This window comes from Microcaecilia unicolor, chromosome 6 (genome assembly GCF_901765095.1).
Source record: "Microcaecilia unicolor chromosome 6, aMicUni1.1, whole genome shotgun sequence".
Lineage (NCBI taxonomy): Eukaryota > Metazoa > Chordata > Amphibia > Gymnophiona > Siphonopidae > Microcaecilia > Microcaecilia unicolor.
The window spans coordinates 231410606-231430972 of NC_044036.1; the positions used below are offsets into that span (position 1 = coordinate 231410606).

The window sequence follows — 20367 nt, forward strand, 5'->3', positions numbered from 1 at the left end:
TCAAGGTGGAATCGATTCCCCAGAGCAATTGGGGTCGTAGCGTGTCCCTGCGCCGGCCCCTGCTCTCCCTGAAGCGGCGAGCTTGTGATCGGTGGTTACGGGGGCGGAGCTCTATGGTCGGGGCTCAAAGTTGTATCCAACCCGAGGGACGCCGTCGACTCCTCCAAAATAGCAGCGCCCGTCAAGGGTCCACTCCCGACCTGTACTGCAGTCCCCTGCAGGCTCACGAACCGATCCATCGGTCCAGGAATAGAAGGAGGTAATGGGGTAGTTTTGGCAGTACACTTCCCTCTCCGTTTAGGCATGGTTGGTAAGAGGAATCTGAGCGTGCAGCTAGTCACAAGTGCATAGCGGCCATCTTGGATCCTCCAGGAACGCTCCTAATTTGCCCATGCCCCTCCTATGGCTGCCGTATTGATGCATTTCTATTAGTGTGTATGGACTTCATGTGTTTTAATCCTTGCAATAAATTTTCTCAAAGAGGTGAGTTTTCAATAGTTTGCGGAAGTCGGTTAGTTCGTAGATTGTTCTCAGGTTGCGTGGTAATGTATTCCAGAATTGCGTGCTCATATAAGAGAAGGTTGAAGCATGCAGTACTTTGTATTTTATGCCTTTGCACTTAGGGAAGTGGAGATTGAGGAAAGTTCGGGATGATCTTTTAGCGTTTCTGGGTGGCAGGTCTATTAAATCAGACATGTATGCAGGGGCTTCACCGTGAATGATTTTGTGAACTAAGGTGCATACTTTAAAGGTGATACGTTCCTTGAGTGGGAGCCAGTGTAGTTTTTCACGTAAGGGTTTAGCACTTTTGTATTTTGGTTTTCCGAAGATGAGTCTGGCTGCTGTATTCTGGGCTGTTTGAAGTTTCCTCAGCATTTGCTCTTTGCAGCCCGCATATAGTGAGTTGCAGTAGTCCAGATGACTGAGTACGAGTGATTGCACTAGGCTGCAGAAGACAGATCTTGGAAAGAATGATCTTATTCTTTTCAATTTCCACATGGAGTAGAACATCTTTTTGGTTGTGTTGTTCGCGTGAGTCTCAAGTGTTAGGTGGCGGTCAATAGTGACTCCGAGGATTTTTAAAGTTTCTGAGATTGGCAGATTTAGTTTAGGTGTGTTAATAGCGGTAAATTTATTTGTGTTGTATTGGGAGGTAAGTATGAGGCATTGAGTTTTTTCTGCGTTCAGTTTCAATCGGAATGCATCTGCCCAGGTGTTCATGATGTGTAGACTTTGGTTGATTTTGTTGGAGATTTCATTAATGTCTTGTTTGAAAGGAATATATATAGTGACATCATCGGCATATATGTAAGGGTTAAGGTTTGATAGAAGTTTTGCCAAGGGGATCATCATTAGGTTGAAAATAGTTGGCGAGAGGGAGGATCCCTGCGGTACTCCACACTCAGGTGTCCATGCAGCAGACGTAGTGGAATTTGATGTGACCTGATATGAGCGAACGGTTAAGAACCCCTTGAACCATCCTTCCCTCACCCTGCCACTCTACAACCAAATGTCCACACTAGTGTTGCCATCTCAGAAGAAAAAGTTACACATGTATGTTAATTTGATGATTTCACAAACCCTCTCTGATGTTATGACAAACTAAAATTAAATTAAAGTTCTGAAGTCACCTCAGTAAGGCCAACACACAATCCCTCCACTTCAAACCACTAAGCACAAACTCGTGCAAAAGCACACTCAGAACCTTACTGTACCATAACAACACTAACTCCCAGGACACAAAGAAAACCAACCTTTTCTGTGAAAAGGCAGCGCTGTAAATATTAACACCTAACCCTAAAACCTCAATACACTATCTAGTGAGAAGACAGACTGCTAAAGATCTGTACACAGAAACTACATGCTAGCAGAATAACGTACCTTGCTCACACCTGTAAAACGCAGACAAACCATCAACAACTATGAAACAAGGAACCACGGACCAGTAATAGAGATACGAAGGCAAAAATCTGAACTGGAAAAAGCAAGGAGTCAGACTCTGCGTATACAGCAATATTAGAGAAACAGAAATGGAAATGCAAGATATCAGAGATGCATATTTCCAAAAGCTGACATGTTCCAACTGATAAATTAAAAATAATTTTTTTAACTTTGTAGTCTGAGCATTTTATTTTTCCATTTGATTTGGCATTTCTCTTCTGCTTTTCCTGGATCTCCTGTCGATTTGACATTTCTTCTCTCGCTAGGTTTATCTTCTCTCTTTGTCCCTGTTTGTCCTGTCCAGCATCTCGCCTCTCTGTCCCTGTTCAGCACCTGCCCTCTTAGCATCCCTATCCATCCCTTTTCCAGCATTGCCCTGTGTCTCTGTCTCTATTCTTACTCCATGCCCAGCTGCTCTTGTCTGTGCCCTATCCATCCCCTCTCTCAACCTGGGATTCCTGGCTGCTCCCAATCGCACTGATCAATTGTATTCAAAAAATTCTTTGTAGGACAGGCCAGCATCAATTAATCACAATTTAAAAAAAAAAAAGACAAAGTATTCACCCTGATGATTATTAGCTCCTGCTGTTCACAACCTTTGAAACTAAAGGGACCTGAAACGTGCAATTTTCAAAATGAGTTTGTTTAATTATTACCTTAATATTTACTAACATTAAATAAGTCTGGTTTAACTTGTTAAAACTTGTTTATTTCAGACAGTATGGTGGATGCAGGAAATCAAATGGTAGTGTGATAGGACAGAATTCAGAAAAGGAGCTTGCTTAATGACAAGATTGAGAGAATTAATTAGGGGTGTTTAATTTGAATAGGCTTTGATTAGAAGTTAACATCTACCTCTTGTTAGTCTTATTATTAAAAAGTGGACTTTAGACAATGATGTTTTAATTTTGCTTCTTACTTTGTTTATTTGGAATGTGTTTTTTCTTTTGTATTTTCTATATATAATATATTTTGAAAATATTATAAATTGAAGAAAGAAAAAAAGCTTGCTTAGATCTAATAGTGGTGTAGTCCAGCCTTGTTAAGTAATCTCTAACCTTATATGAACACCACTCACTTTTGTCTGCATACTTAACCTGCATCAGAAAGGATTGGGTTCCTTTTATGGTGTAGGCAGATTTTAAAAATTCCTGTGTCCAGATGTTGTTAATGTGAACATTTTTGTACCAAGTTTGCATCACTGATCTCTTCTGTTTTATACCTAGGGTACTTGGCCATTTTGAGAAGCCCCTTTTCCTGGAGCTGTGCAAGCACATGGTTTTTATACATTTTTTGGAAGGAGAATATGTTTTCCAGCCTGGGGAGCCAGATAACAGTATCTATGTTGTACAGGATGGAAAACTGGAAGTTTGCATCCAAGAAAATGTAAGAGCAAATTTTATGTCTTTTCTAGTGATGTGTTATCTCATTATTGGTTCGAGCACTTTACTATAACAGTTTATATTCTACAATTTCTATAAAGCTTCACTTTGAACTTCAGATTCTTCAAAATACTTCAAAATACAGTAGTGGCAAGGATGATTTTTCATTTGACAAAGTTTGATAGAGCTACTCCATCTTTAATTTGTCTGCACTCATTGTCCATGCAGGCCTGAGTGTTTTTCAAACTGGCATGTATGGTATACAAGATTTTTGAGGTCACTAGTCCAGAGTATTTAATTGTCTTATATTCATTTCCTGATAACCTTGGATCTTCAAGAGCCAGACTCCTGTTTATTTTTATTTTTTTCCTTCAGTATCGGGAGTGCTCTGTAAGAAGATATTGGATAGCTCACTTTATCAGACAGTTCAGGCCTGGAGCTCTTTAACCAAGATGTTGAGAACCATGAGTCTCTATTCCTTTTTTTTTTTTAGCTACCTCTGAAGACATATTTGTTTAAAAACATTTAATGTAAAGTTGCTTCATTTTATAGATTTTGGTGAGGTTTTTTTCTTTTTTCTGTTTTTCAGATTTTTGTAATCTGCTTTGGGCCTTATTAGGAGTTAGCAGAATAAAAATGGCACATTCCTTTTATCAACAGCATATGAATCTAGGAATGGATGGGTTATGTCCATCTGCCAGCAGGCGGAGATAGAGAGCACAACTGAGCTCTTATACGCTTCTGTTCAGTTAGTATATCTCTATCTCCAGCAGGCGATGGACAGTTTCTAAGAGGCTTCTGGATTCTGCTGTTTGGCCTTGCTTCTGTATCTAATTTGGTTTAGTTGAGCCTTGGTTTAGTTGGGTGTTACAGGCAGTAGCTGGTGCCCTTCTGGAGTACACCTGGTGCTGTCAGGTCCATCCTCTCCACCTCCTGCCACTTCTTTTCTCCTTCTTCATAGTGCATAAAAAAAGAGGCAGCAGAGGTTTGTGGAGCTCTGCTTGTGGCTCTAAAGAGGAGAGGAATGAGCATTTTTGTGCTCAAGCTCAGTGACATGGACTGCATGAGTTTCTGTGCTGGTGGATGCCGTACCGCTTTAAATATTTAATTGAAGTTGGCTCCAATTTGTTTGAAGTTTGTTCTCTAGCTGTGTGCACTTCCTCGCTTGCTTTTTGCTGTTTTTCTTTAGCAGTACAGGGTTTTGTTGAGGTTTAGGTCCAGGGCACCTTCCCTTTCTGCAAGGAGTTATGGCAGGCACATTGGGTTCCTGAGCTTCTCTCATTGGGTTCCTGAGCTTCTCTCATTGTTGGCTCTTTACTCGAGCAGCCTGTGGCAGCTATTTTGGAACTCCACTCTTCCAATAATCCTATAGATTCTTCTCTTCCTTAGTGTTTGGACCTTCTGCTCCTTCTCAGATAGTACCTTGGTCTTCAGGGTCTCTCCCTGTCTCTTCTGCATCTCAAGTGCCCTTTTCACCTGATTTTGTATTACTTATGCATCAGGCTTTTTTTATTGAAGCATTCTCTATCTCAGTCTGATGTTGCAGCTTCACAGTCTGTCTGTTATGACTGTGGCTGTCCAGACGCACCTTTCCTTCTGGAGGTCAGGCTCTGCGGCTTATCCGCACTAAGTTCCTCCTGCACTGATGACTCTGCTGCCTCTGTGTTCTCCAAGCTTGATTCCAGAGACTATCCAAGCCTCAGTCTGATGTCCCAGTATGTTAGCCCCACAGTGGTGTCCTACTGTGTTCCTCAGTGTGTTCCAAGCCTCATTCCTGGGCAAAAGGAACTGAATTCAATTCCCACTTCAGGCACAGGCAGCTCCTTGTGACTCTGGGCAAGTCACTTAACCCTCCATTGCCCCATGTAAGCCTCATTGAGCCTGCCATGAGTGGGAAAGCGCGGGGTACAAATGTAACAAAAAAAAATTAGTGAAGGCCTTTATAATGAACCTTGGGACTTTCATGCATTGCCTTCGCAACAAGTTCGCCTTGGTTCCTGAAATCCTTACTCTTGCAATCCTTTCTCTTTGCTCCTGGTTCCTGCTACAGCCAAGCCCTGCTCCTGGTTCCTGCTACAGCGAAGTCCTGCTCCTGCTACAGCCAAGCCCTGTTCCTGGCACCACATACAGTCAAGCCCTGCTCTTGACTCCTGTTACAGCCAAGCCCTGCTACTGGCTCCTACTGCAGCCAAGCCCTGTTCCTAGATCCCTCCAGTCTAGCTTTGTTCTGGGTTCCTGCCTAGGCTTGCACTCTGCCTAGTGCTGTGCCTAGTCTGAGTGACTCGCCTGCCGCAGACGGTTTTCAGGGCTCACCTTCATTGAGTTTGTGACACTGTCATTGTGGATTCCTTGTTTTCTGAGGCTGAGAGAAGACTTGATTCTGTGCTTGACATGGACGTTATGTCTCCCACCCCCCCTTCCTCCAGTCTCAGAGGGCAGTCTCTCTACGGTTTCTGTTGGTGGAGGGGGAGATTCCTCTGGATGAAGCAGATGACCCCATGGCTGTTTGCATGTTTCATAGAAAGAAGCTGCCTTCCATTATAACCAAGGCTTTGGAGGTTTTGCATATCAATTCTCCTGCTATGCAGATTTCCCTGATGTCTAATCGCATAATAGCTAGGTTAGTGCAGTGCAGCACCCTCCAAAATCCCTTTCCAGTTCATGAAGCCATGCAAAATCTGATCATGGCATAGTAGGAGACTCCTGTGGTGACTGTGACCAAGAATACTACCCTTCCAGTTGAAGGAGGTATAGCTCTGAAAGATGTGCAAGATAGGAAACTGGAGTCCGTTCTCAAGCTTTCCTTTTGAGGTGGAGGCATTGTCCCTATAGGCGTCTATCTGTAGCTCTTATTCATCTTGGGCCTGTTTATCCTGGGTTCAGAAGGCAGCAGACTTCCTTAATGATCCGACTGTCACCTCAGGATATACTCAGTATTGAAACTGAGTTGGCTTAGCTTGCTGGCTCCTTATACAATCTCTTTTCGGTTTCAGCTAATCAGATTGCCTTATTGGTTATGGCTCAGCACCTGTTATGGCATCACCATTGGGCTGTGGATACGGCCTCTAAACAGCATCTCACTAAGCTCCCATTCTGGGGAAAGTTAGGAGTTTTTAAATTTCACCACCTACTGGAAGATAAACCAAAACCTTCCTCCCAATCTTGCTCTTGAGGGAATCTAAGAAGTCCAAGTTGGGATTTTTCAAGAAATAAATTTCAGCCTAAATCATCCTTTCAGACTGATTGAAGAAATTCTCAACAAATATCCCTGTCCACTTCCTCTGCCCACAGTTCTCAATGATGGGGTTCCGGGCCACTCATCCCTTCTGACCATAGGGGGGTGTCTTTCCAACTTTTATGAGGAGGGGATCAAGAGTGAGTTTTAGAGGTCATCCAGCAAGGTCATGTGCTGTCATGTCATCAATTGTTTCTTGGAATCCCCATGCGAAGCAAGCGGCATTCAATTCGCAACACCCTTGGGGGTGATTGTACCAGTTTCACCTTTAGAGTGGGTCAAGGGCGTTTTTTATGGTTCCCAAGAAAGGGGGCTCCTTTCATCCAGTTTTCGATCTCAAGAAGGTAAACAGGTTTCTCCGAGGAGAAGCAGGCTCAATGTTCTCACTGATGGGTTGTCCTCCGCGACGGCCCAGGAGACCGGAACAAACTTGAAATTAAAAAGAAGTCTCTAGAATGCTCCATCGCGCGGGCCGAACGGCTTCCCGCCCGTGACGCGAGCGTGTCCCTACTTAGTTCTTTTCTTTCCACGGTCTGAGACACGATTTTTCGCTGTGCTGTTGTGTGCCCAGGAGACTCAATTAGCGTTTACCGCTTTATTTTTCTTCTTTTTTCTTTTAGCTGTTGTAGTTTTTTCAATTATACAAAAAACAAACATATATATGTATATATATATATATATATATATATACATATATATGTGTATATATATATATATATATATATATATATATATATATTTTTTTTTTTTTTTTTTTTTCCTTTATTTCTTAGTTTTCTTCACCCTTTGAAGTTTCCTTTCTTTTTCGTTGCAGCTGCCTTTTAGGCTGCTCGGCCGGGTCATATTTTTCCTTTGCCTTTTTATTTGACACCATCGAGCCTTTTAATTTCGCAGCCGCTATTTCCCCGCCCTTGTCATCGAAGACTCCCAGCGGCTTCAAGCATTGTACTCGCTGCAACCAGACCATTTTGAGTACCGACCCCCATGCGTGGTGTCTTCAGTGCCTTGGGCCCGACTATCTGCCAGCTGCCTGTAAGCTGTGCCTGTTGATGAAGAAACGGACTCAAGTGGCTTGGGAGGCTCAATGTGGGAAACGTTTTCCAGATTGGTCCGGTCCTTCGACGTCGACATCGGTACCGAGGTCGGCGGCATCCACATCGAGAGCGCAGGTAATGGCTGCCGAACGACCGCATCGCGCTGTGAGCAGTGAGGCATCGAGTGGGTCTCCATCTATCTCGAGGCCTCCTGCTATGCAGGCCCCCCAGGACTGGCCTTTGTTGGACCCAGCCCCGAGGAGGCGTGAGGATTCCACGTCCTCCTCTTCGTTACCGAGGAGTCTCGATGACAGGCATCAAGCGAAGGCTAAGAAGTACCATCATCGATCTCCTTCCTTGTACGATACCGAGAGCTCCAGGGAGCCGAGGTAGTAGGCACCCGAGAAGCATCGGCGCCGGGAGGACCGCTCACCCTCCATACAAGAAGTGCAGATGCGTCAGTCATCTGGCAGCCTGGTACCGGCTCTCAAGCCTCCTCAGATTCTGGCACCGACTCCTGCACCGGCCCCCCAGCCTTTTCCGATGGAAGCTCTCAACAAGCGCATCAGGGCCCTTCTTCCAGAGCTTCTGGAGGGATTGCTGCACCAATCTGCTTCGGTGTTGGGGGTGCTTGCGCCTTCTGTACCGACTGCGGAGGCGGCATCTGGGCCGTCGCCTGTGGTGAGGTCCCCGACCTCGGTGCCGCTTGCGGTACCGACATCGGCCGCCACCCGGGTCGATTCCTCCTCGACGGTGGAGGAAGCTTCGCCGGAGTCCAGGCAGGGGTCGACTTCTCGACACCCCCTCACAAGGGGGTCCTCGACGTCGAGACAGGCTCGGGTTCGGGCTGCTCTTAGGGAGCTTTTGTCCAACACCGATGAGGAGCGCTTGTGGGAAGAGGAGGAAGACCCCAGATACTTTTCGGAGGAAGAGTCCTGTGGGGTTCCCTCTGATCCTACTCTGCCGATTGAAAGTAGAATGTCTCCACCTGAGAGTCTTTCTCATCTTTTGTTCGGGAAATGTCTAAGAACATTCCATTCCCTATGGAGGTTGTGGATGAGCCCAGGGCTGAGATGCTTGAGGTCTTGGATTATCCTTCTCCGTCTGCTGAGGTTGCAATGGCCCCCTTGCATAATACACTGAGGGAAGTGCTTATGCGAAATTGGTCGTGCCCTCTTTCTAATCCTGTGGTCCCCAAAATATCCGAGTCCCAGTACAGAGTCTATGGAGAGCCTGTGATGGTGAAGGCCCAACTTCCTCACGATTCCACGATGGTGGAGTCTACTCTCAGAAGAGCCAAGAGTACTAGAGACTATGCCTCGGGGCCCCCAGGCAGAGAGTCTAGGACCTTGGATTATTATTATTATTACATTTGTACCCCGCGCTTTCCCACATAATGCAGGCTCAATGCAGCTTACATAGTAATTTGAAATACAAAGTTAATAGAATTTTAATAAAACAGTAGAAAACGATGTAAAGTTGGGCTTAGTGGTGTATGATAAGTTGAGCTAGATAATATATGACTAGGATAAAAGAGGGTAGACAGGATAGGATAGTGTAATTTGGGAGAAAGGGTAAGGAGAGATGGGAAGAGAAGGATGGGAGGTTGGTATTTAAGTCAGAACAGAATTGGGGGTGGAAGTTGGCGAGAGATTCTTTTGGGAGAAGAACATATCAGGCCTCTATGCTCGCCGCCAAGATCCAAACTTACCAGCTGTACATGAGCATCCACTTGCGGAAATCGGTGAGGCAACTGTCTAGTTTGATTGAAGCACTTCCTCCGGAGCTCGTCGAACCTTTTCACTAGGTGGTCAAGCAGCAGAAGGCGTGTTGCAAATTCCTGGCCAGGGGAACTTACGACACTTATGATGTAGCATCCCGAGTAGCTGCTCAAGGTATAGTGATGCTCAGACTCTCATGGCTGCGTGTCTTTGACCTGGATCATGACCCAGCAGCGAATGGCAGATGTCCCACCTTGTCCTGGTACAGAAATTGGAGTTGATTGGAGCTCTGTTTGACACACGGATGTCTCGAGCTTATCTTCCCCAGGCAAGGGCAGACAATCTCCTGGCCCTCATGTCCATGGCTCGAGTGTCTCAACAGATCACAGCTTGGCAGATGTTGAGACTCTTAGGACACATGGCCTCCACAGTTCATGTAACTCCCATGGCACATCTGCATATGAGATCAGCCCAGTGGATCCTAGCTTCTCAGTGGTGTCAGGCCACAGGGGATCTAGAGGATGTAATCCATCTCTCCACCGAGTTTTGCAGATCCCTTCAGTGGTGGACCATTTGATCCAATTTGACCTTGGGACGTCCATTCCAAATTCCTCAGCCACAAAAAGTGCTGACGACGGATGCATCCTTCCTGGGGTGGGGAGCTCATGTAGATGGACTTCACACTCAAGTAGCTTGGTCCTTTCAGGAAAAAGATCTTCAGATCAACCTCCTGGAATTACGAGCGATCTGGAACGCTCTCAAGGCTTTCAGAGATCGGCTGTCCAACCAAATCATTCTGATTCAGACAGACAATCAGGTTGCTATGTATTACACCCACAAGCAGGGGGGCACCGGATCTTGCCTTCTGTGCCAGGAAGGCGTCAGGATGTGGCTTTGGGCGCACCATCACGGCATGCTTCTCCAGGCCACGTATCTGGCAGGTGTAAAAAACAGTCTGGCCGACAGGTTGAGCAGGATTATGCAACCTCACGAGTGGTCTTTGAACATGTATGTTGTCCACAACATCTTCCAAGAGTGGTGCACCCCACTAGCATCGGATGCCTTTCTCCTTCATTGGGGGACAGGCCTTCTATATGCGTATCCTCCCATACCTCTAATAGAGAAGACTCTACTGAAACTCAAGCAAGACCGAGGAACCATGATTCTGATTGCGCCTTTTTGGCCCCGTCAGCTATGTTTCCTTCTTCTCCGAATAACCGTGGAGATTGGAGTGTTTTCCGACCCTCATCACCCAGAACGAGGGGTCGCTTCTGCAGCCCAACCTCCGGTCTCTGGCTCTCACGGCCTGGATGTTGAGAACTTAGAGGTTGCCTCCTTGGGCCTTTCGGAGGGTGTCTCCCGAGTGTTGCTTACTTCCAGGAAAGATTCCACGAAAAAGTGTTATTCTTTCAAATGGAGGAGGTTTGCCCTAGATCCCTTTTCTTTTCCTATACGGACCCTGCTTGAATACCTTCTGCACTTGTCAGAGTCTGGTCTCAAGACCAACTCCGTAAGGGTTCACCTTAGCGCAATTAGTGCTTATCATCAACGTGTAGAGGGTAAGCCTATCTCGGGACAGCCTTTAGTAATTCGTTTCTTGAGAGGTTTGCTTTTGTCAAAGCCCTCAGTCAAACCTCGGCCAGTGTCATTGGATCTCAACGTCGTTCTCACCCAGCTGATGAAAGCTCCTTTTGAGCCACTGAATTCCTGCCATCTGAAGTACTTGACCTGGAAGGTCATTTTCTTGGTGGCTGCTACTTCAGCTCTTGGAGTCAGTGAGCTCCACGCCCTGGTAGTGCATGCACCTTGTATCAAATTTCATCATAACAGAGTAGTCCTCCGCACTCACCCTAAGTTCTTGCCAAAGGTGGTGTCGGAGTTCCATCTGAACCAGTCAATTGTCTTGCCAACATTTTTTCCCCATCCATATACCTGTCCTGGTGAAGACAGGTTGCACACCTTGGACTGTAAGAGAGTGTTGGCCTTTTACGTGGAGCGGACAAAGCCCTTTAGACAGTCCGCCCAGCTGTTTGTTTCTTTTAATCCCAAGAAGAGGGGAGTTGGCATCGGAAAACACACCATTTCTAATAGGCTAAAAGATTGCATTTCCGTCACTTATGCCCAAGCTGGGCTGACTCTGGTGGGCCATGTCAGGGCTCATAATGTCAGAGCCATGGCTCATTTGAAGTCAGCTTCTATTGAAGAGATTTGCAAGGCTGCAACGTGGTCATCAGTCTACACATTCACTTCTGACTACTGCCTTCAGCAGGATACCCGATGCGACAGTCAGTTTGGGCAGTCGGTGCTGCAGAATCTGTTTGGGGTTTAGAATCCAACTCCACCCTCCTAGGCCCATTTTCTGCTCTGTTCCAGGCTGCACTCTCATTTAGTTGTGTTTCTTTCTAGGTCAGTTTGTGTTATGTCCTCTCTGTTGCAAGGTCCAATTGACCAATGTTTATTGTTTTGAGTGAGCCTGGTGGCTAGGGATACCCCATCAGTGAGAATATTGAGCCTGCTTGTCCTCAGAGAAAATGAAGATAGATACCTGTAGCAGGTATTCGCCAAGGACAGCAGGCTCAATATTCTCACAAACCCTCCCTGCTCCCCGTTGGTGGTGTTACAGTTCTATAATTTGCTTTTTATTAAATTAAGTAGGGTCACGCTTGCGTCGCAGGCGGGAAGCCGTTCACGCATGCGCGTGGTGCGTTCGGCCCACGTGACGGAGCGTTCTAGAGACTTCTTTTTGCTTTTAAGTTTGTTCCGGTCTCCTGGGCCGTCGCGGAGGACGACCCATCAGTGAGAATATTGAGCCTGCTGTCCTTGGAGATTACCTGCTACAGGTATGTATCTTCATTTTCTGTTATGTAGCTTCATACTATTCCAGAATCTGTGGGATAAAGAACTGGAAACTGAGCTGAGGCATACCTCTCTTGGCATCCAGTCCAGCTCCTCAGTATTTTCTATCTCCAGCAGGTGGATGGACCCACTTTTCAGCCTCTGGTCCTGAATGATTTGCTCCTGTCCCAGTTGGTCAGGTGGTCCCCAGTTGAGCTTTTATAGTGGCTTGAGTCTGCAGAGTCATATCTGGAGGTCTTCAGATCCCTGTTGCTAGTGCCCTGCAAATTTACTTCTTCCCTCCCTTTACCTCTCTGCTTTTTCCTGTGGCACTCTCATTTTCCAGCACAACAGCCTTAAAAAAAATTAGAAAGAAGAAGGAAAGAGGTTTACTTGAGAGCATGGAACAGAGTATCAGTCCTGATACTTTCTCTTCTGAGGTAAGACTTGTGGAGATTGTGAGCTTAGGGGGAGCAGCCAGCAGTGTTAAGTACCAACTAAAGTTTGACTTGGAAATGCTTGGAAGGCTGCAAGTTTTACTTGGTGCAGTGGAGGGATCCTAATTCACCACTTGGGACCACATTGTGCTGAGTTTGTGACAGGGTGAATGGTATGTTAAAGCCTGGAATCCCATGAGACTTGGAGGAAATGGTCGGCACAGCATATCTTCAGATTTGGCGCAGCATTTGAATATGGAGGAGTGGCCTAGTGGTTAGGGTGGTGGACTTTGGTCCTGGGGAACTGAGGAACTGAGTTCGATTCCCGGCACAGGCAACTCCTTGTGACTCTGGGCAAGTCACTTAACCCTCCATTGCCTGCCGCATTGAGCCTGCCATGAGTGGGAAAGCGCGGGGTACAAATGTAACAAAAGAAAAAATGCTGGGGACTTCAGTCCCTCCTGCAGGGCCAGTTTGCAGTTTGATGCAGGAGTGCAGAAAAGGATGCCATTTTGTCAGGACCAACTGGCAGTGAGGAAGAGCCTGTCTCTGATTATGCACAGAGTACAGCTACCACTTTACAGCCTGAGGGCCTGACAGAGCATTCAGCTGCATTGGGATATTTGTTTTCTCCAGACTGTTTATTGCTCTTACACAGTCAGAGTTGCTGCAAGATGCTTCAGTTTCTTGCCTCACTGCCCCTCCGACTCCTATGAGATCTTGTTTAGACCTCTAGGAGAGGCTACTTCTGCTTCTCCCTCCTTTTTTGATGTGGCCTTGGTCTGTTCAGAGGAGCCATCATTGAAGGAGCCATTAGAGGAGGGAGAGATCCCTCCTGAGGATGGGGATGATCTGAAAGTACTGAGGATGCTTCATAAAGTGGAGTTCAGTATTCTTATTTCTGAAGCACTGGCAGTGCTTTTCATTGAGTAGCCTTCTGCTTCAACATCAGGATTTTTAAAAAGGGTTCCTGAGGTGATCCAGGAGATTATAGACTGGTGAGCCTGACGTCGGTGTCGGGCAAATGGTAGAGATTATAAAGAACAAAATTACAGAGCATATAAATATAAGCATAAATTGAGACAAAGCCAACATGGATTTAGTCAAGGGAAATCTTTCCTCATGGAATCTACTACATTTTTTTGAAGGGGTGAATAAGCATGTGGATAAAGGTAAACCAGTTGATATTGTGTATCTGGATTTTCAAAAGGCATTTGACAAAGTACCTCATGAAAGACTCATGAGGAAATTAGGAAGTCATGGGATAGGAGACAATGGCCTATTGTGGATTAAAAACTGGTTAAAAGATAGAAAACAGAGTAGGGTTAAATGGTCAGTTTATCAATGTAGAAGGATAGATAGTGGGGTTCCACAGGGACCTCTGCCTTTTAACATATTTATAAATGATCTAGATACAGGAATAACCAGTGAGGTAGTTAAATTTGATGATGACACAAAGTTATTCAAAGTTGTTAAATCACAAGAGGATTGTGAAAAATTGCAAGAGGACCTTACAAAACTGGGCATCCAAATGGCAGATGACTTGATGTGAGCAAGTGTAAAGTGATGCATGTAGGAAAGAGGACCCCAAACCATAGTTACGTGATGCAAAGTTCCACATTAGGAGCCACCGTCCAGGAAAAGGATCTAGGTAGCATTGTTGATGTACATTGAAATCCATTGCTCAGTGTGCAGCAGTGGCTAAGAAAGCAAATAGAATGTTAGGAACTATTAGGAAAGGAAGGGAAAACAAAACTGAGAAGGTTATAATGCCTTTGTATTGCTCCATGGTGCAACCACACCTCGAATACTATGTGGTCACCGCATTTCAAAATAGATATAGTGGAATTAGAAGAGGTACAGAGAAGGGCGACGAAACGGAAAGGCTAAAGCGGCTAGATCTCTTCAGCTTGAGATGGCTGAGTTGAGATATGATGGAGGTATATAAAATACTTAGTGTAGTGAAACAGGTAGATGTGAATTGCTTTTTTATTCTTTCCAAAAATACTAGGGCTACGGGGCATGCAAAGAAGCTACTAAGTAATATATTTAAAACAAATCGGAGAGAATATTTCTTCACTCTACAAGTAATTAAACTCTGGAATTCATTGCCAGAGAATGTTGTAAAAAACAGCTTAGGGTTTAAAACGTTTTGAATAATTTCCTAAAAGAAAAGTCCATATGCCATTATTAAGATGAGAAAATCCATTGCATATTCTAGGATAAGCAGCATAAAATCCGTTTTACTGTTCTGGGATTTTGCCAGTACATGTGACCTGGATTGGCCACTGTTGGAAACAGGATACTGGGCTTGATGGATCTTCCGTCTGTCCCAGCATGGCAATGTTTATGTTCTTATCTTCGTAGATCATAAAGGGGCTTAAAGGTCCTTCTAAGGCCTTCCTGATGCATCCGGACATACAGGACGTGATTACAGGGACCGGACATGGAGCTGAGAGTGGGAAGAGCAGTGACTCACCTCTACCTGTTGGTTTCAGAGGAGGAAAATAAATTGCAGCTTCCCAGGGTGGGCTCCCTTGTTATGGTGTTGATTAAGAAGACCACCTTGCTGATGGAAGGGGATATAAAGACCTATAGGATAGGAAGCTAGAAGGCTCACTGAAACAAGCCTTTGGCGTGGCCTCTTTGGGTCTTCAAGCAGCAGTGTGTGCTGCTCATTCGTAGCAAGAGCATGCCTAAAGTGGCATCTTCAGTCTGCAACACAGGACGAGTATTACGACATCCAACTGGAAGCGGGGTTGGTTCTATTTATGACATGTTACGGGTTATGGCTCGCAGTATGTCTTTGGCTGTCATGGCATATCAACAGCTCTGGTTGTGGCATTGGGCAGTGGACGCAGCATCAAAGTTACGTCTAGTTAAACTACCCTTACAGGGCAAGTGGCTATTTGGAGAAGATCTCAGTAACTTGGTGAAAGAACTGGGGAAACTAAGCCACAGCGGTTGCTGGAGAAGAAGCAGAAAACCTCTGGTTGTCCGTCTTCAGGTGGCTCTTGATTTCAAGACAGGCACACCAATCTTCGTTTCATCTGGACAGGAAGTCCTCCTCTCTGTCAGCTAGAGCACCTAATGCCTCCTGAGCTTTGCAAGGTTGCTAGGCTGGTCCACTCGTCTCTTCCTCCAGTGGGAGAATGTCTTAAGGAATTTCAAGAGGAGTAGGTTAATATCACGTCAGGCCATTAGGTTCTGGAAGTTCTTACAGAAGGTTACAAATTGGACTTCTCCCGCCCAGTCACTACTCTCTTCTTGTAGTCTCTTTATCGAAGGGACCCAAGGCAGTAGAGGTTCAGGCCACTGTAGATTCCTTGCTGGCATGTCAGGGCATTGTTCAAGTTCCCTTGGCCAAAGAGGGACAAGGCAGATACTTCATCTACTTCATTTTCCAAAGAAGGAAGGCACCTTTCATCGTCTTAGATCTCAAAGGTCTAAACTGCTGCCTCAGATTTGTATGGAAACACTAAGAGCAGTTAGCTTTGGTTCAAGCAGGGAATTTCTCACCTCTTTCAATCTTAAGGAGGCATGCTTGCATATACCCATATGGCCGCAGCATCAGAGGTTTCTACATTTTGCGGTGCTGAGTCACTTCCAGTTCAGGGCTTTGCCCTTCAGTCTTGCCATGGCACCAAGAACGTTTGCGAAGGTTATAGTGGTGGTGGTGTCCTCTTTTCAGGACCAGGGAATCAGAGTTCTTCCGTATCTCGACAACTGGCTCATTCATGCCTCTTCTGCAGTCGTTGGGTTAGGTGATCAATATTGAGAAGAACAGACTAACTCCATTACAGATGATGGAGTATCTGGGTGTTCTATTCAACACAGCTAGAGAGAGGATCTTTCTTACGGAACACAGGATGATTGAAGCTGGTTCAATTGATTTATCTTCTCAGTCAAGGCAGGCCCATGGTCTGGGGCTGCGTCCAGTTTCTGGGGTCATTGATGGCAGGAATGGAAGTGGTTGCATGGACAACCGTCATCTTGAGAAAAATCTTCTCTGCTTATTGGCAGTTCATATCACTGGGTCCTGGAACATGGAGGTGGATTTTCTCAGAATGTAGTACTCCGTGTACCCTGGAGAATGGGAACTATCCAAACAGGGTTTTCAACTGATAGTGGACCGATGTGGTTGTCTGCTTTTGGACTTGATGGCAATGAAAAGGAATGCCAAAGTGCCCAAGTTCTTTAACCGTTGGAAAAAAGTGTGCTCGATAAGGATCGATGCCCTAGTGCAGCCCTGGCCAGAGACATATCTATTGTATGTCTTTTCTAGACCCATGGTAGGCCATGTGTTGAAAAGGATCACATTGCACTGGGGTCGAATACTCGCAGCACTGGATTGGCCTTGGAGGTCATGGTACAGAGCCTGATTCAAGTCCTGAATGGGGATCCTCTCCATGTTCGTAGGTACACAGCCTACTGAAGTAGGGTCCAGTGTTCATGAAGGATCTGTGCCCATTTATCTCATGGTTTGACCATTGAAAGAGCTCATTTGAGACAAAAAGGTTATTCTGATTCAGTCATTGCTACCTTGCTTCATGCTCGGAAATGCTCTACATCCATGGCATATGCAAGGGATTGGAGGATGTTCAAGGACTGATCCTAAGGTTTCTCCAGGCAGGTGTTCAGAAACGATTGGCATTGGGTTCTCTAAAACTTCAGATTGTGGCTTTGCCCTGTTTCAGGGGCCGACTACAGAAGACATCTTTTGTGGCTCACCCGTATATAATTAGTTTCTTGTGGGGAGCGGGCTGCTTATGCTCTTGCTTTCATTTGTCGTGTCTAGAGTGGAATCTTAATTTCTCCAAGGACATGCAGGCCTATAATTCTCACATGTGGGTAATGCAGTCTACATTACCTGGTCCAGAGCTTGTAACAAGCTTTTCAGAGCTTTTGGAGTGCGAGTCACGCTTCATTGCACATGCACAAGGGCCTTGCCACGAGAGCGTGGGACCAATAGTTCTGTTTCTTCTGTGGTGAGGAGAGGACGCAACTTTCCTTCACTCCTCACAGCTGCTGGTTCTCGGTTACCAGAGCTTGTATGTTTTTTGTGCCTTCTTGGTTCTTTTTAATTGTCCTGTTTTCTTTCAGGGTATATTTCTTTTCCTTCCCTTCTGGCTTTAGCTTATTTTTGCACTTTTATAACTTTTCTTTCTTTTAGGGTGCTCCATAGGCTGTTTTTTGGCCTCTGCTCTGGTCAGGTTTTTCCCTTATTTTTCTCTGGTGTGTTGCCCCTTTTTCCTTCCATGTCATTGAAGATTCTCAGTGGCTTTAAGCGCTGTAACCAGTGCAATCGGACTATCTCTGGTCCTATTGCAATGGGACCATCGCCCATTCTTGTTGTCTCCAGTGTTTAGGGCCTGAACATAGCCCTTCTAACTGTGTTCTGTGTCTTCATCTGAAGAAAAGAACACAACTAGAGAGGCTCAGAGAGAAGATTTTCGAGCCAGGTCTGAATCCTTGACGTCAGTGTCGGCATCGGCGTCTTTATTGGCATCGTGTGAGTCTGTCCGTATGGCTGTGAGATCCTTAGGCATTAGGAGTGACCGTGCATCAAGTGAGTCTCCACTTGTTTTGATGCGGGTTGCTATGCAGGTCCTCCGGGACTGGTCATCATTGGACCTGTAAGCATTTATAGTGAATAACTCTTCTGGGCAAAGCTACCCAATGAGTAATTCCAGGTTCCGTTTACAGGAGTCTGGCTAAACCAACTTCCTAGCTCTGTCCAGGGGTTATATATTATAAAGGAACCTGGCTGTTCTGGGCCCACACCAGAACTTTTCTTCTGTTAGAGAGAACTGGAATAAAAGTAAAGTCACTGCTGTGAAATATATTAATTTATTATATAGGTAAGAAAATAGAATAATACACCCTACACTACAGCTCAGCTGTACAATTGTAACTCCCTTATGCTGATAAGCAACTGTAGAATGTATTGTCTAACTAAAACACTGATATCACTGGTTACTAGGTTATTACACAATCCTGATTAGTAATACTGACTAGGTCATGAAGTAATACAGTTAGCAGCACATCTTCCTGATCACAAAGTTCTGACTAACCCGCCTTTGCTGAGGTAAGAACCCACTAGCTAATCCCCGACTATAGGAAACAAATCCCTGTAATTCTCACCGAGCTGACTCTAGGTGGTCTCTCAGATGAAGTGGACACAGGTTTTTCCCTTTAGACTCCAGCTGTTTTCCACAGCGAGTCCCCGTCTTAGGAAACAGCACAGGCTCTCTGCAGCATGCAGGATTACAGTCTCTCTGGCCGGTAGAGCTGAACCAACAGGTACTTTCTTCAGATGATCAGTTCACAAGGTTGTGGACCACTTCAGGTCTCGCTGGTCTTCTTGCCAGCTACCCTTCTTCCAGTAGAACCAGTCAAATTCTCCCTTTCTTCCTTCTCTTTCGTCTGTACTTTTTCTTTTTTTTTCCTTCCTTCTGGTTGCCTCTTTCTGGCCCCTGATTCCCAGGTGACCAGACAGCAACCAATCAGGATCTTGTCCAGCTCCTTCCCTGAGCAAGAAAAAAACCTTTTTGATCTTCCAGTTGGTACATTGGTATGCATTCCTGTCTCTCATCAGACTCGCAGGCACCATAGCCTTACCCCCTGTAGCTCATCAGGGAGGTGCAAGGGTCAGGTAGCCCACTGCATATCCTTGAGTTTTTCCAGACCTGCCAGTTATTTACCACAAGCAGAGCTCTGCCACAAACAGAAAGTTGAATCTGCTTGGTCACTGAAGTGCAGGGTCTTAGTTCACAGACTCCATCTTGACATAGTTGTATACATAGGCTGAGACCAGCAAGAGTGAGGCTCACAGGGAAATAGCCCTACAGACCCGACCCCGTGGTAATGTGAGGATTCGACGTTGTCGTCATCAGCATGAGGAGCATCAATGCCCAGCATTGAAAGAAGCATCGATTGCCATCGACACATGCTGCTGGGAGCACCAGGGCACCGAGGCATTTCTTGGTATCTGAGAAGCATTGGTGTTGGGAGGACCGCTTTCCCTTCATATAAGAGTTGCCAATGTGTGGGTCTCCATGCAGCCAGGACCAGGCAGCCTGTCTCTACACTGATGCCCGAGCTTTTCCCAATGTTGGCCCTCGATGATCGCCTCCAGGTCTGCTCCCTGGTGGGGTTCCTCAGCAGCGTGCATTGGCATCTGGTGTGCTTGCACCAGCCATTCCTCTTGCTTTTTGCCCTGCATGGCCATCCAGCCTGCGGTGAGGTTTCCTATGTTGGTGCTGCCTTGGCATCAACTGCTGCGCATGTCGGCACCCCATGGTCATTGGTTTGAGTAAGCTTCTCAGGGGTTCAGGCTGGAGAGAAAGAGGGAAACCAACAGAGGGAAGGATTGGGGAGAGAGGGGAAACCAACAGAGGGAAGGATTGGGGAGAGAGGGAAACCAACAGAGGGAAGGATGGGGGAGAGAGGGAAACCAACAGAGGGGAAGGATTGGGGAGAGAGAAAGAGGGAAACCAACAGAGGGAAGGATTGGGGAAAGAGGGAAACCAACAGAGGGAAGGATTGGGGAGAGAGAGAAAGAGGGAAACCAACAGAGGGAAGGATTGGGGAGAGAGGGAAAGAGGGAAACCAACAGAGGGAAGGATTGGGGAGAGAGGGAAAGAGGGAAACCAACAGAGGGAAGGATTGGGGAGGAGTAAACCAACAGAGGGAAGGAATGGGAGAGAGAGAAAGAGGGAAACCAACAGAGGGAAGGATTGGGGAGAGAGGGAAAGAGGGAAACCAACAGAGGGAAGGATT

General features: G+C 45.9%; 1 protein-coding gene across 1 annotated transcript in view; it reads left to right on the plus strand.

The window, feature by feature from the left end:
• The window catches only part of PNPLA7 (patatin like phospholipase domain containing 7), a 2530065-nt gene that overhangs the window by 589554 nt on the left and 1920144 nt on the right, over window positions 1-20367 (plus strand). The window contains exon 9 of the mRNA XM_030206608.1: window positions 3168-3327. Within this exon, the coding sequence (XP_030062468.1) occupies window positions 3168-3327 (160 nt within the window). The remainder of the gene's footprint in view (window positions 1-3167; window positions 3328-20367) is intronic.